Here is a 14,004-nt window from a genome sequence, read left to right on the forward strand (position 1 = left end):
AAAGTCGTTGTTATAGGTTTTCGGAATTAATCAAACACAAAACAATTTTCTTTAATAAGAAACAGTTTTTTACTTAACAAGTTTTACCTTCAGTTTGCCAGTATAACAAATAAAATTCAAGGTATTTGGGTGATAGTAAAACACTTGAATAACTCAGCAAGTAAATTACATAAACTCATTTAGTAATGATAAACAAAATATATCTCATCCTCCAATCAGTGGCAGTTGAACTGTAAGTATCTAAAAGTGTAAATTGATATTATATTGCGGGCGGATTGGCAAATCAAAACTCACTTTAAAAACTCTGTCAAAACTTGAGGTGGTTTTTTCTGCCCGGACGCAACAAGGTACAAAAATATCCAGAAAGTATCCTTGTAATCTGGCTTCTAAAACAATACGATCCTCTCCAACGTCCAAAGTTATATCACTAGCATCAACCTGTGATGATTTTTTTAATGCTTTTAAGGTGATATTATAAAAGTGAATGAAACTTACAACATCAGGAAACTTAAATTCCCCAAACAAACAGTTGGGTCCGGTTTTCTTTTTGTACAAACGATATTCAGGTTCCCTAACCGTGTTATCTACGGAGGATATCGTTTCGATCATCACGCTCTTACCGTCACCCTTATCGCCAGTCAATTCTTGCATCAACGTAGGTTTTTCTTTTCCCATTTTCTCGTCAATTTCCCTTTGCTGGATGCGATGCACTTGCAAAGTGCCGAACGCTTTCCTATTGACCAGTATGATTTTCTTGTCGACGCAAGCCAACCCTGTACAAATTTCTCCAGTCTAGTTGACCCTTAAATTCGATTTACTTACCGTGTTTGTCTAGAAGAGCCTGGAATACCAAGGCCATTAAAAAGTCCTTGAACGTCTGGTAAGTTTGGATTTTTTGTAAAAATCTCGGGTGAATCGCGATATCGACTGCTTTGGCTTCTACACCGTGTTTGTCTTTCTCGAAACGGACATCACCAATGCTCATTGGTACTCTAAATTTGTTAGTTGTTGTTAGCTAACTACAATGTTGTTAAAGTTTAAAAAATTGTGCCATATAATATACATTTTAGGAGGTTGAATATGCTTTGGTTTTAAAGGAAAATTTATGGCAGAATATTAGGCTTTTACTAGTTGATAGGGATAAGTTCTATTGTGAATACTCCAGTACGTTAAATAGAAGTGAAATTTTTCAAGCCTCAAATTTAAAAATTTAGTTTTTTTTTGTTAATTTATTTAAACTTTATCATTGCTACTTTTCCTCCTTTACAATATTTACACACAGTCACGTGACATTATTATTATTTCAAATTGACACACTGTCAAATGACGTCACATAGACCGTTCTGTCCTTCGCTATTCGATTAATGTTACTTTCATTTTTTTTACGTTTTATATCTACTGACTTTTTTGTACCCATTGTATACGAAACTAGTATCAGATTTGTAAAATTTGAAAAACTGAAACTTATTTCTAACTAGACGTTTTGGCTACCTAAAAGTAGCGGCATCATCAGAGTTGATAATCTCCTGGAGTTCAGTTTCGGTGATATCCTTGGGTGACGGTATGGCATCGGTGGTGCAAATGTTGACAAACACCTTCAAATCGGTACCCACTTCTTGGGATTTGATACACAATCCTGTAAATTAACGGTGTTTAATAAGGAAACCATTTACGCAATAAAAGTGACTTCAATAGATTACCAGAACAATGAGCGTTCAAATCTTTAGGGTAACAGTTTCACGTTGTGAAATTTTAAATAATAATTTGTTTAGGGATAAGTTTGTGTTTAGTTTTCGCGACAATGTTATTTGCCATGCTGACACTGAACTTTAATTCAATTTTCTAAAGGGTTATTTTTGCGTAAGAAGGAACCACTCGAAAAATTTGGAATGCCATTCAGGAAAAAAGTTTTACATTCAGTAGATAATGGAATGGAATGTCGTCAAGAAGCACCTCTAGAAATTAATGTGTCATTGTTCATAAATACTATCAGAACCAAATCTCAACCTGTTTACGGCTTTAAACAGTGGCGTACCAACGACAGCAAGACCCACTATAATACTGCTATTATTTGTCGCCTACGCCACTGCAATCCGCGCTTAAATAGAAATCAATCTTGAACAAATATGTAATAACGTTACTATCAAAAATGCGATTGTAAATGAAATAGATGCTTTCGAGTTTCATTCAGTCGCTATCCGGTGTTTTGCGGAGCCGGTTGTTTGTTATTTTACTGTTATAACTATAATAAACATATCAAATAGGATTTTGCTCAATTACAGTAGTTTTTTTGCAATAATTATGCTAAAAGTTAGATCAGTGTAGAGTAACTCATTAGTGACCAACATTGGGGTAAGTATTACATGTTATTATTGGATCTGTATAATCTTATCTTGAAAAACTGTGAACAACCTTGTTTGTGATTAGTATTACTAATATGTACCACTCCATTTTCTACATATCATTGAAGGTATATGACTAAAAACTAAAAGTGATTTTTTGGGTACTGGAAGGTGAAGGTTATTTTCTTATTTTGCTAGTATGGAGTGCTTCTTAGAATGCTTTAGATGCAAAAGTTCTTGATTGATACGTGATTCAGGTAAAATTAACATCTGTGAACTATTTTAAAGAAACAGATTATTAAAAAATCATATTAAAAAAATATTGCTTAGTTTCAAGTGTTCAAATATCTTAAGACTGGTTCAGGTCAACAAGATTACTAATTAATACAAAATGATACTAAATGCAATGCACTCAGGTTCATTTGCTTATAAATAGCCTGTTTTACACTTTATCAAAAATTTGTTTATTTTCTGAAAACAATAAGCAAACGCGTTTCAACGTTCTTCAAACCGTCAACAATAACACGAAATGTTTATCAAGCCTACTAAAATACAATTTTCTAGTTAAATATTACAAAAAACTAGGTTTTTTGCCATGTTGTTTAGTAAATTTGCTACATGAATTATTAAAAATTATAGTATTGCATTATCCGGTAGTCTCAGCAGGGATTTAAGCGATAAATTGTACAAAATGATTTTTGAAATTCATTGCACTGACATTGCATTAAAATTTTTCACCAGACAAACTCATTGCAAATATGATAACATCTATAAAATATAGTCAAAGTTTGTTTTACCCGATTATGCTTTGTGTGTTTTCTCTAAACTAAAACCGTTCAATCTGAAAACAATTAACTTTTGATTTATGATAAGACATTTTCAGTGACAGAGAGAAAAAACAATAAAAATGACGAATCAATCCTGGTTTAACAGCGAAGGTCTGGACAAATTCTGTGGATCAACTTTTTGGGTATAAAAACAATTTTCCTCCTTAAAGTGGAGTCCTAATTTTTATGCAATTTCAGAACACCACATTGACATGGGAGACCGATGATCCCCAATTTACACCATGTTTCGAGAAAACCGTCTTAGTCTGGATACCGTGCTTGTTTTTGTGGTTTTTCGCCCCCGTCGAAGTCTACTATCAACGATCCAGCCTCAACAAATACATCCCGTGGAACTGGAAAAACTTCTTCAAAGTGCTGATCAACACGTTGATTTGCGCCGTTTGCTTGAGCGACTTTATTCTTAGTACTGGCGGTGATGTGGTGGTAAAAGTGGACATTTTTATGCCCTTACTGAAACTAGTGACTTTCGTAAGTTGTGTCCTCCAAGGGTATTTAAAGTCTTTTCCGTCGACCACGTATTAACAGCTTTTTTAATGGACGATAACGGATACAAAATCGTTCATTAATGAGTCCCATTAATGCATGATTTTATCAAAGGCAACCAAATAGGTCTCATAGTATAGTTCCATTCTACTTTATTTGTATTAAACAGATATTATTCAGTTGACATCCACCATTAACGACAGAACCAACTGTCACTGTCATTGTCAACGGTGCCTATGATTTCGGTTTACCGTATTGCCTATACAACTGACAATTAGTTTTTTTCAAACTTTCTAGAATAATAAACATTTATTATTAACTACAGTCGACGGAAAAATGTTGTAACCAACTCTTATATTAATGAGCGATTAATAATCTCAGTTTAATTAAGCATTTCGATTATTAATCGCTTTCATTAATACACTCGTTGGTTAAATAACTATTAAAGTCATTTGTTGCAGGGTCTGGCTTTAGTGATAGCGTATCGAAACAAAGTATATGGAGTGCAAACTTCGGGGACGTTGTTTATATTCTGGTTTCTGTGCACAGTATGTGGGATTTCCCGGTTTAGGAGCCAAATTCGATTGGCTCAAAGCGGGGAACCATTGCCCGATTACTACGAATACCTCAGTTACATGATGTACTACCCTTTGGTGGTGGCCATGCTTTTGTTGAATTGTCTTGCCGAAGGACTACCGAAAGTTTACCCTTATGGAAAATTCGAGGTTAGTCTGTCTACATGACCAATTTTTTAAATTAAAACCCCTATATATTCTAGAATCCAAGCCCAGAGCCACGATCCAGTTTTCTGAACAGAATCACCTTCTGCTATTTAGAGCCTTTTATGTACAAAGGTTGGCGCAACCCTTTGGAGATGAAGGATATGTACGATATAGAGCCACGCAACACTTCGTCAGATCTGGTGCCCGATTTCGAGGAACGATTTGCCCGATCGTTGGAAAAAAGCAAAAAGTGCGGAAACTTTAAAACTGTTTCCATACCTTACTTTTGTCGTTTTTAGGAAATTCCAAGAGAAACAGTCCAAATCAAAAGTATCGTTCAATCTGAAAGACGACAGTTCCAAAAAGAGGAAGGAAACCTCAATCGTACCGGCTTTGTGGAAATGTATTTGGCGTCCCTTTACTTTCGGTCTTTGTATACGTCTCATCACTGACGTAATTCAATTCGCCAATCCGAAGCTTTTGGGGTAAAATTATTTACTTCAACTAAAAAATAATAAACTACATCCCTTGTACTATTTCAGACTATTAATATCATTCACCGGATCGGATGAACCAGTTTGGAAAGGCATCTTCTACGCCTTCATCATGTTCGCGGTGGCCACTCTGATGACTTTGATCAGTAGTACGCAAGCCGATCGATTCTTTGTGGTGGGAATGCGTGCCAAAACTATTTTGACAGCTGCCATCTACCGAAAATCTCTAAGAATCTCGAATTCGGCCAGACGAAACAAAACCACCGGTGAAATTGTGAATTTAATGTCGAGCGACGCGCAAAAGTTCCAAGAACTGGTCATGTTTGTTAACATGCTGTGGACGGCTCCCATCAGTATCTGTCTAGCCCTAGTGCTGCTTTATCAAGAACTGGGGGCGGCAGTGTTTGCTGGTTTGGCAGTGATGATTATCTTGATGCCCATCAACGCTTTGATCGTGAGCAAAAACAGAAAATTGCAAGTAAAACAAATGAAGAGCAAAGACGAAAGAGTGAAAATAATGAACGAAATTTTGAGCGGAATCAAAGTGCTCAAGTTGTACGCGTGGGAAGAAAGTTTCGAGCAACAAGTCATGAGAATAAGAAATAAAGAAATCCAAACTTTGACTACAGCTGCGTACCTTAACGCTGCCAGTATGTTTATTTGGAATTGTGCTCCATTCATGGTACTACTACAGTGTGGCAACACTGTAAACGTAATCTTTAACTGTCTCGTTTTTTTGCAGGTCTCATGTGTTACATTCGCCACTTACGTTCTCATGGACGAGAAAAACGTTCTTGATCCCTCCAAAGCTTTCGTATCGTTAGCGCTACTGAATCTCCTCAGGATGCCGATGTCCATGTTGCCAAACGTAATCAACCAGCTGGTACAAACTTGGGTGTCGGTCAAAAGGATTGACTCTTTTTTGAACGCCGACGAACTGGAACCGTACGTGACTCATTACGAGTCCAAATCGGAGCCAATCACAATCGAAAACGGCACGTTCAGTTGGGGCGAGGAACCCGTCCTCAAGAACCTCAACATCAAAGTGGTTAAAAACAGTTTAACCGCAGTAGTGGGCGCGGTGGGCTCAGGAAAAAGTAGTTTGATTAGTGCCATTTTGGGTGAAATGGACATAGTGTCCGGTACAGTAAACACCTACGGGTCTATAGCGTATGTGCCCCAGCAAGCTTGGATTCAAAACGCAACAGTACAAGACAATATCACTTTCGGAAAACCGTTCGACAAGTTAAAGTAAGTGTGGAAATGTCGTTTTTGGATAGCAAATAATATAAACCATTTAACTAGTTTATTAAACAATGAAAATTCTAATAATATTCTTGTTGCAGATATAACAAAATAGTTGAAGCGTGCGCTTTGAAGTCTGATTTTCAAATGTTGGCCAACGGTGACCAAACTGAAATTGGTGAAAAAGGCATTAATTTATCCGGAGGTCAAAAACAAAGAATAAGTCTCGCCAGGGCAGTGTACGCCGATACCGACGTGTACCTTTTGGACGACCCATTGAGCGCCGTAGATTCACACGTGGGAAAACACATTTTCGATCATTTAATCGGTAAGCACACACAAAACTAAAGGAATTTAAATTCAACACTAACAAATCTAACAGGTCCAAACGGGCTGCTTAAAGACAAAACCCGAGTCCTAGTGACGCACGCCATAACCTACCTACCGCAAACCAATCACATAATTTGTCTGACCAATGGTGAAATATCAGAAACTGGAAACTACCCAGACTTGTTAGCGAAAAAAGGAGCGTTTGCTGAATTTATCGTGCAGCACATTACCGAAGAGGTGGAGGACGTGGACGAGCTGGAGGAGTTGGCCACCCAATTGGCAGACACGCCCATAGCTGTGGAATTCACTAGAACCATTTCCAGACAACGATCGCGCTTATCAGAATCCGGTTCGATTGGCTCTCAGACAAATCTCAACGAACTGAGCCGGACTGAATCCAGGGAAAGTTTGCGCAGACGACCTAGCACGTCTGTGAGGAAAATCAGTGGCGTAACCAGGCGAAGCAGCGTGAAGCTGCCACAAGAGAAGAGTAAGTTTATTGGATCATCATCACAGTTCATCTAAAATATGTTTTTTTTCTAACCAGTTATTTCAAAAGGACCAGGCGGGAAGGACAAAGGCAAATTGATTGCGGAGGAAATGGCAGAGAAAGGCAACGTAAAAAGTGACGTTTATATGTACTACTTGAAGGCGATCGGATTGATTGCCATTGCTGGAACTATACTCTTCAGTATTAGTTTTCAAGGTTAGTAACATAATTACATGTAGGAAAGAGAATTAAAAATCAAATTGCATTACAGTGTTTGGTATTGTGACCAATGTGTGGTTGGGAATGTGGTCGGAAGACCCCAACATGGTCGTGGACGGTGTGGTGGACACGGGACTCAGAGATTTATATCTGGGAGTGTACGGAGCTTTAGGATTTGCCCAGGCGGTGTCGCTAATGTCATCCTCCGTAATTTTCGCTAAAGGTTTCATCCGTTTCACTTAAAAGTTTTTAAACTTTTTCTTATAACGAAAGTGTTTTAGGTAGTATGGCGGCCGCCGCCAAGTTGCACAATTTCGTACTGAAAAACGTTATGCGTTTGCCCATGTCATTCTTTGACACCACTCCATCTGGTAGGATTTTGAGCAGATTTTCTGGGGACATTATTGGAATCGATATGAGACTGCCTATGGCGTTTAACGTTTTCTTCCAGAATACTTTTAGGGTAAGAATTTTTTTAAACCCCAAGGTCACAACTACAAAATCTTGTACCGTACAGGTTCTGGGTACATTAGGTGTGATTTGCTCTACTACCCCTATATTTACTGCTGTCATAATACCACTTCTGGGAATCTACGTGTTTATTCAACGGTATTACGTGGCAACGTCCAGGCAATTAAGGAGAATCGAGTCTGTATCGCGTTCTCCCATTTACTCTCACTTTTCGGAAACCCTAACTGGGTGTCACGTGATTCGAGCGTTTGGTCAGAAAGAACGGTAGGACCTGCTTAAACTATGTCACGCCATGTTATTCACGTTGTTTCTAAAGCTTTACAGAGGTGTGCGAGAATAAAATCGACATCAACTTGAAAACCATGTATCCCACAAACAGTTCAGGCCGTTGGTTAACCATTCGATTAGAAACGATAGGAAACTTGATCATTTTCTTCGCGGCATTGTTTGCTGTGCTGGCCAAGGACTTGAATGCTGCTCTTGTTGGGTTATCCGTCAGTTACTCGATGAACGTAAGAGTCACTTTCATAAAGCCGGATGAATCACCCTTGATTTGTTATTTGTATTTCTTTGTAGATAACGAACACATTAAACTTCTTAGTGCGGATGATCTCGGACGTGGAAACAACCATAGTGTCCGTAGAACGTATCAAGGAATATGGGGAAAAGGAAAGGGAAGCAGATTGGGACATTCCGGACAAAAAACCCGCCCTAACTTGGCCTGAAAAAGGCGTTGTCGAGTTTAACGACTACAGCGTCCGATACAGGTATGATTTCATTTGGTCTTCAATTAATTTTGTTCTGTTATTTTTTTTTTGTTGATTAACAGGGCTGGTTTAGACTTAGTACTTAAAGGAATTAGTTTCAACATCAACGGTGGCGAAAAAGTCGGTATAGTAGGCAGAACTGGAGCCGGCAAGTCTAGTTTAACTTTAGGACTGTTCAGGTATGCAAATAGTAATGCTTTCTCCACAAATCCTACAACTTTCACGGTTCATTCTAGAATTATTGAGGCGGCCGGTGGTAACATAACGATTGATGGGAAAAACATTTCCGAGCTGGGTCTTCACGATGTACGATCCCGGTTGACCATCATACCGCAAGATGCCGTGTTATTCTCAGGCAGTTTGAGAATGAATTTGGATCCCTTCCAAACCCACACTGATGATGACATTTGGAAAGCATTAGAAATGGCTCACTTGAAAGAGTTTACTAAGGGTAAATCAATAAATTCCGAGATTTTTAAGCTGAACTAACAAGTCAAAATTCATATAGGGTTGGCTGCTGGTTTGTCCTATAACGTGTCTGAAGGCGGCGACAACTTATCAGTAGGACAACGGCAGCTTATTTGTTTAGCCAGAGCGCTCTTGAGGAAAACTAAAATTTTGATTCTGGATGAGGCCACTGCCGCTGTCGATTTGGAAACTGACGATCTCATACAGAAAACCATTCGAACGGCTTTTGCAGACTGTACGGTCTTAACTATTGCTCATAGATTGAACACAATCATAGATTCGGATCGAGTGCTGGTGTTGGATAAGGGAAAAATAGCAGAATTTGAAGCACCTGATTCATTGTTAGAAAATAAGAGTTCAATATTTTTTGGAATGTGTAAAGATGCTGGTATAGTGCATTGATTTTTAGACTTAATTTGTACATAAGTATTATTTAATTTAAATGTATGCTTGGTAATAAGTTAGCTCTTTAGAATAAATGATTAAAAATGTCAGGATAAATGTGTAACCAATAGTAAACATTGTTAAATTAAAATAAACATATTTTACTTACCTGGATGTGGTTTAACCAATTTTGATGGATATTCCCGCTGTTTAGTACCAAATAATTTATCAAGCTCATCATCAGACTGGGACTGAAAAATGTATAAAATCAACAATAAAAATGAGCTATTTCAAGTACTTTTTCATGCATATAGCAACAATACAAGGCTGTAAAATTACCGATAAAAAATATCATTTCAATCATGAAGCCCAACCAGATTTTTGTTAATAATTAATGCCACAAAAAGGAAAAGTTTGTAAAATATTTTCAAATGTATCCTCTCCCCTGCATGAAATCAACTTTTAGGTTACTTACAGTTATTAGTAAATTATTCTCAACAATACTGGAATCTACATCTAGAAAAACTGGCTTGGTGTTGGCCATAGTTTACACGAGGACTATACTAAACCAAATTTTTGTTTTATCGATAAAAATATTAGGAAAACTACTACAGGAACCGACTAAAAACGAGCTAAAAACAAATGTTTGTTTACCTTAGTTCAAATAACCAAAAATGACAGAACCCGTCTTAATCGACAGATGACCACGTGGTACTCAACAATATAGCACACGTACTGATCACGTGAGAGAATACACAAGTGCCTTTGTTTTTCTAACAGTAACCAGGGTTGCCATTCGTAGCGACTTGTCGCTAAAATAGCGACTTTTTAATTGTCTGAAATCGTAGCGGCGATTTACGAAAAAGTGGTGATATGTAGCGACTTTTTGATTTAAGTAAAATAATCATAAAATATCAATAATATTGCTGATAAAATGTCATCGTAACGTAATATAATAAAAGGTTGGTCGAACGTATATGAGCAGCAGTGATGCTTCCTCCCATTTCTTACATTTCTATTATGAACAAACTGACGTTGACGTACACGTACGACGTACGGTGACTTGTGTCTCTGTCAAGTGTCAATTGTCCGCTAAACGTCAACATATTTTAACAAGAACTTAACCATACTTCATACCAATGAATAAAAAAAATATAGCAGGAAGGAGCAATAGCAAACAAAGGGGGTGACAGAAACAAGGGGGAGAGGGGGAGTAATATGGCGGCCGTCAACTTTCGGTTGGCACTATAAAACACTATTATTATTGTCCACTGTACAACTTAATTTAAATTTGCAAAACTCAACTGTTAAAGAACCACAAACAAACAAAACAAATTAACACTAAATACAAACAACAAATTTTTGCGGGTTTGAAACTCCAAACTGACAATGACTTTGCGTCAATTCAACTGCGCAGTAGGCGAATGCGCAATCAACTTCCGTCCCCCTCGCTTAATGCACAAACGGGTTATAATTTGTATTATTGTTACCTCCTGATACTTGTTCTTTTTCCTCATTGCTTCATACTTTCCCGCGTTCCCCGGGTTCCCCCAACTAAATCCAAATGTAAATAAGAATAAGTAAATGCAAATACGCAGGCGTGATTCTGTGATTGTCTTCAACTTCGGTCATTTTTGAATTTGGATATCAAAAAATTGTGCGATGAGCGATATCTCAAAGTATTTCTTGCCATCAACATCGAAGACTTGTGAAGCAGGTAGGAGACCTAATATTTTCTATTATGAACAGGTTATGAAAAAAATATTTGTTTTTGACAGCAGCAATTTGACAATTGACGTAGCGACAAAGTAGCGACTTTTCACAACATGTAATAGCGACATCACTTCAAACTGTTCTGGCAACCCTGACAGTAACCTAACCTTAATCATACTTTCTTGTTTTGTTTTATTTATTAGAGGCTTGTATCAATATCAAATCCAACAAACTGTGCATTGAAATTATTGTAAAATAATATGGAAAATTACCGCAAAGGACGTAATGATGAAGAAGCCCTGGAAAAACTGAAAATCCCCATTCCAGATCTTCCAGCCGATTTCCTATGGATGCAGGCAAGCACCAAGTTACAAAATCTGCTTAATTCGACATCAACAGACTTGTGATTTTTAAAGGTGAGAGGTGGCAGTAAAATCCGAAATTTGCTGGAGTATGCCCTGCAAAACTTTCCAGACACAAAAACTGTAGTGTGGACAGGTTTCGGACCGTCAGTAGGCAAAACTATAACTTGTGCTGAAATCATGAAACGTGAACACAAACAGAAGCTGCATCAAATCACCAAGCTGGGTTATAGGATGTAAAATAATGCTGAGGATTTCCTTCATTTTGCTTTGTGACAATGGTGATTTTCAGGGTAAATGAGTATTGGGACCCCATAATTCCAGATTTGGACCAGTTGGTAGTTAAAAGAAAACTGCCATTGATACACATATGTTTGTCAGCTGAAAAGTTGAGTGACAAAGATGAATTAGGGTAGAGTGAGATTGCAGTTTTCTAAAAAAGGCACTAACAAATTTACTTTTGTAGATATCAAGCTCCTGGTGAAATTATACCATTTAAAGGTCAGAACAATGGTCAACTGAGCAGAAAACAGCCAAATAGGAATTACCATAAAAGTTCACAGCACAACAGAAATCAGAACAGTAATAGGAGTAATAAAGTTTGATTTATGGATTAATCTTTTCTTTTTTATTCTCATACTAGTGGATTTTTGTTCTTATTTTAATAGAATATAAATGTGGCAAGGCAACTTTTAAGGTATAAAAATTAAAAAGTAATCTTCTACACAGTTATATTCAGTTTAATTTTAACTTTATGTTTCATCAGAACAACATGGATATAAAAATTCAAGTAGTCAGTTAAATTCTCTTGAAGGGTTCAGTCTCTTTTGGGGCTGTTGTGTAATTATAGGAACGGGCACGAATAATCGAATAAACAAAGTACACCATAAAAAAAACACCAGCAATAATGAACATAACCCCCAAAACAGCCAGAACCTTTCCCAACCTTCATCAGTTTTGAATATTGGGTGGTGGCGGAGGAGGACCCCTGGGTGGAAAAGCCGGTCGCGCCGATCCTCCTGCAAAATTGGGCGGTGGAGGAGGTCGCCAGTTTGGCGGTGGGGGTCTTCCACCCGGTGGTGGAGGTGGTGGGAACATTCCCGGAAAATTACCTCCTGATCCTAGTTTTGGAGTTAGTTATTGTTAAATAGTTTACAAAAAAAATCTTACCAGAGCCTGGTGGGCCAGGTGGTGGTGGCGGCATACCAGGTCCTTGCCATGGTGGAGGTGGTGGCATCATTCTTGACATTGCTCCCGCTGCAGAATTAGATGGCATTGGAGGTAAAGGAGGACGTGCTGGTGCGCCAGATCCACTGGAAGGTGGTGGTGGTGGAGCACCAGGGGGTAGGGGTGGTTGTGAAGGAGGTAATGGTGGTGGAGGAATGCCAGCTGGGAAGGATGATGGTGGAGGAACTGGAGGAGGAGGAGGCGGCGCTATTGAGGCAGGAGTCGGTGGTGGAGGGGGCATCATGCCGCCTAATATAACTGGTGGTGGTGGTGGAGCCATTGTCATTCCTTGCATCATACCTGTTAAGCAATTATAATTGCAGTCTGCTCAGTATTAATGTAAAAATAAAACTCACTCATAGGAGGTGCATCAGCAAAAAGTTGATGAGGCCTGTCAGCTTGAGACAATGGATTTTGGGCTGCCAATAGTCGTTCAGCTGCAGATCCATGCCTTTCACCTTTTGAGTCTTTTTTAAATGCATAGGAAACAGAAATTGACCTGTTACACAAATACTGCCCATTCATAGCTTCAATAGAAGCATCTGAAGCCTCAAAACTGGCAAAATTGATAAATGCAAAACCCTTTGAGTTACCAGTCTCTGGATCTCTCATTATCTATGCAGAAAATAAATGTTAGTCAGTAAAACCACACAGTTAATACAGTAACAGACTTTAGGTGTTTGTAGTATAACACCAAAAGCTGAAAAAGTGTCATAAAGCAGCTTTTCATCCACTTCAGGATCCAAATTCCCTATGAAAATGTTTGCCCCCACATCCAAGTTCTTTTGATGTGCTGAGGCTTTGTTAACTCTTATAGGTTTCCCATATAGCTTTATCATGTTCATTATTTTGATGGCATAATCAGCATCCTCTTCTCCCATAAACTCAACAAATCCATAGCCCTGGTGCATCATTGTAACACGGTCTTTGGGCATGTGAACATTCACTGGACCAAACTATATTAGTACTTTGAAATGTAATGTAATATACAACCTACCAAGAGGTCCAGCTTGTACAAACAGTTCCCACAACAGAGATTCGGACACTTTGTCGTCCAAACCGCCCACGTAAATTGTGGCATCTGAAAACGGACACAAAATTTGAATGAAAATGCTATAGTGTAATGGGAGTTTTTACCTCGGTTTCTTTCCGCTATAGGGCCGTTGGCCATATCTTAAGGAAAGTCAGGTATTACCTGTAATTCTAATAGTATATTCTTATGATATTTATAACCATTTAGATTGTTTTCTGTACAGAAATCGATACCTCTTTGAACCAAGCGCACAGCAATCAGCATTCAGCAACAAACTAAAGTACAAAACAACCTAACCTAACCTAACCTAAAAATGTCATTGCTTCTTTCCTTTTTTGTTTATCATATGGCGTTTTCGGTTGGCATGTTTAGTACAAAACCGGTGGTATTGCCATACTATTTCAAT

At 38.1% G+C, this 14,004-nt stretch overlaps 4 protein-coding genes across 8 annotated transcripts; 2 read left to right on the forward strand and 2 right to left on the reverse strand.

Moving 5' to 3' along the window:
• Positions 1 to 45: 45 nt before the first annotated feature.
• Positions 46 to 9,903, reverse strand: LOC145727898 (PIH1 domain-containing protein 1-like). The gene is made up of 7 exons (XM_081977756.1): positions 9,739 to 9,903; positions 9,433 to 9,514; positions 1,492 to 1,636; positions 823 to 992; positions 496 to 773; positions 295 to 438; positions 46 to 240 (listed from the first exon to the last, which is right to left on the reverse strand). Exons 1-7 carry the CDS (start codon positions 9,805 to 9,807, stop codon positions 205 to 207), a joined length of 924 nt encoding a protein of 307 aa, XP_081833882.1. The 5' UTR covers positions 9,808 to 9,903; the 3' UTR covers positions 46 to 204.
• LOC145727886 (multidrug resistance-associated protein 1-like) lies at positions 1,959 to 9,431 on the forward strand. 5 transcript variants are annotated; one of them, XM_081977743.1, is made up of 19 exons: positions 1,968 to 2,352; positions 3,226 to 3,312; positions 3,368 to 3,658; positions 4,135 to 4,398; positions 4,452 to 4,645; positions 4,695 to 4,880; positions 4,938 to 5,571; positions 5,632 to 6,140; positions 6,236 to 6,462; positions 6,517 to 6,954; positions 7,024 to 7,170; positions 7,226 to 7,396; positions 7,455 to 7,636; positions 7,691 to 7,908; positions 7,961 to 8,156; positions 8,221 to 8,411; positions 8,474 to 8,590; positions 8,648 to 8,862; positions 8,920 to 9,431. In XM_081977743.1, exons 2-19 carry the CDS (start codon positions 3,250 to 3,252, stop codon positions 9,279 to 9,281), a joined length of 4,605 nt encoding a protein of 1,534 aa, XP_081833869.1. In that variant the 5' UTR covers positions 1,968 to 2,352; positions 3,226 to 3,249; the 3' UTR covers positions 9,282 to 9,431. The 5 variants fall into 5 exon arrangements, with proteins under 5 accessions (XP_081833867.1, XP_081833866.1, XP_081833865.1 ...); XM_081977742.1 differs by having other exon boundaries at positions 1,969 to 2,352; positions 7,012 to 7,170; XM_081977741.1 differs by having other exon boundaries at positions 1,959 to 2,352; positions 4,938 to 6,140.
• Positions 9,904 to 11,137: 1,234 nt separating the features above from the next.
• On the forward strand, positions 11,138 to 11,955 carry LOC145727907 (ribonuclease P protein subunit p25-like protein). Its single transcript, XM_081977764.1, has 4 exons — positions 11,138 to 11,332; positions 11,393 to 11,574; positions 11,631 to 11,750; positions 11,805 to 11,955. Exons 1-4 carry the CDS (start codon positions 11,237 to 11,239, stop codon positions 11,941 to 11,943), a joined length of 537 nt encoding a protein of 178 aa, XP_081833890.1. The 5' UTR covers positions 11,138 to 11,236; the 3' UTR covers positions 11,944 to 11,955.
• A 102-nt stretch (positions 11,956 to 12,057) lies between these two features.
• Positions 12,058 to 13,875, reverse strand: LOC145727896 (splicing factor 3B subunit 4-like). Its single transcript, XM_081977754.1, has 6 exons — positions 13,703 to 13,875; positions 13,563 to 13,646; positions 13,237 to 13,511; positions 12,922 to 13,180; positions 12,509 to 12,865; positions 12,058 to 12,459 (listed from the first exon to the last, which is right to left on the reverse strand). Exons 1-6 carry the CDS (start codon positions 13,734 to 13,736, stop codon positions 12,290 to 12,292), a joined length of 1,179 nt encoding a protein of 392 aa, XP_081833880.1. The 5' UTR covers positions 13,737 to 13,875; the 3' UTR covers positions 12,058 to 12,289.
• Between the last annotated feature and the right edge of the window lie 129 nt (positions 13,876 to 14,004).

The sequence above is a fragment of the Ips typographus genome, linkage group LG4, assembly GCF_016097725.1.
Source record: "Ips typographus isolate SLU linkage group LG4, UJ_Ityp_2.0, whole genome shotgun sequence".
Lineage (NCBI taxonomy): Eukaryota > Metazoa > Arthropoda > Insecta > Coleoptera > Curculionidae > Ips > Ips typographus.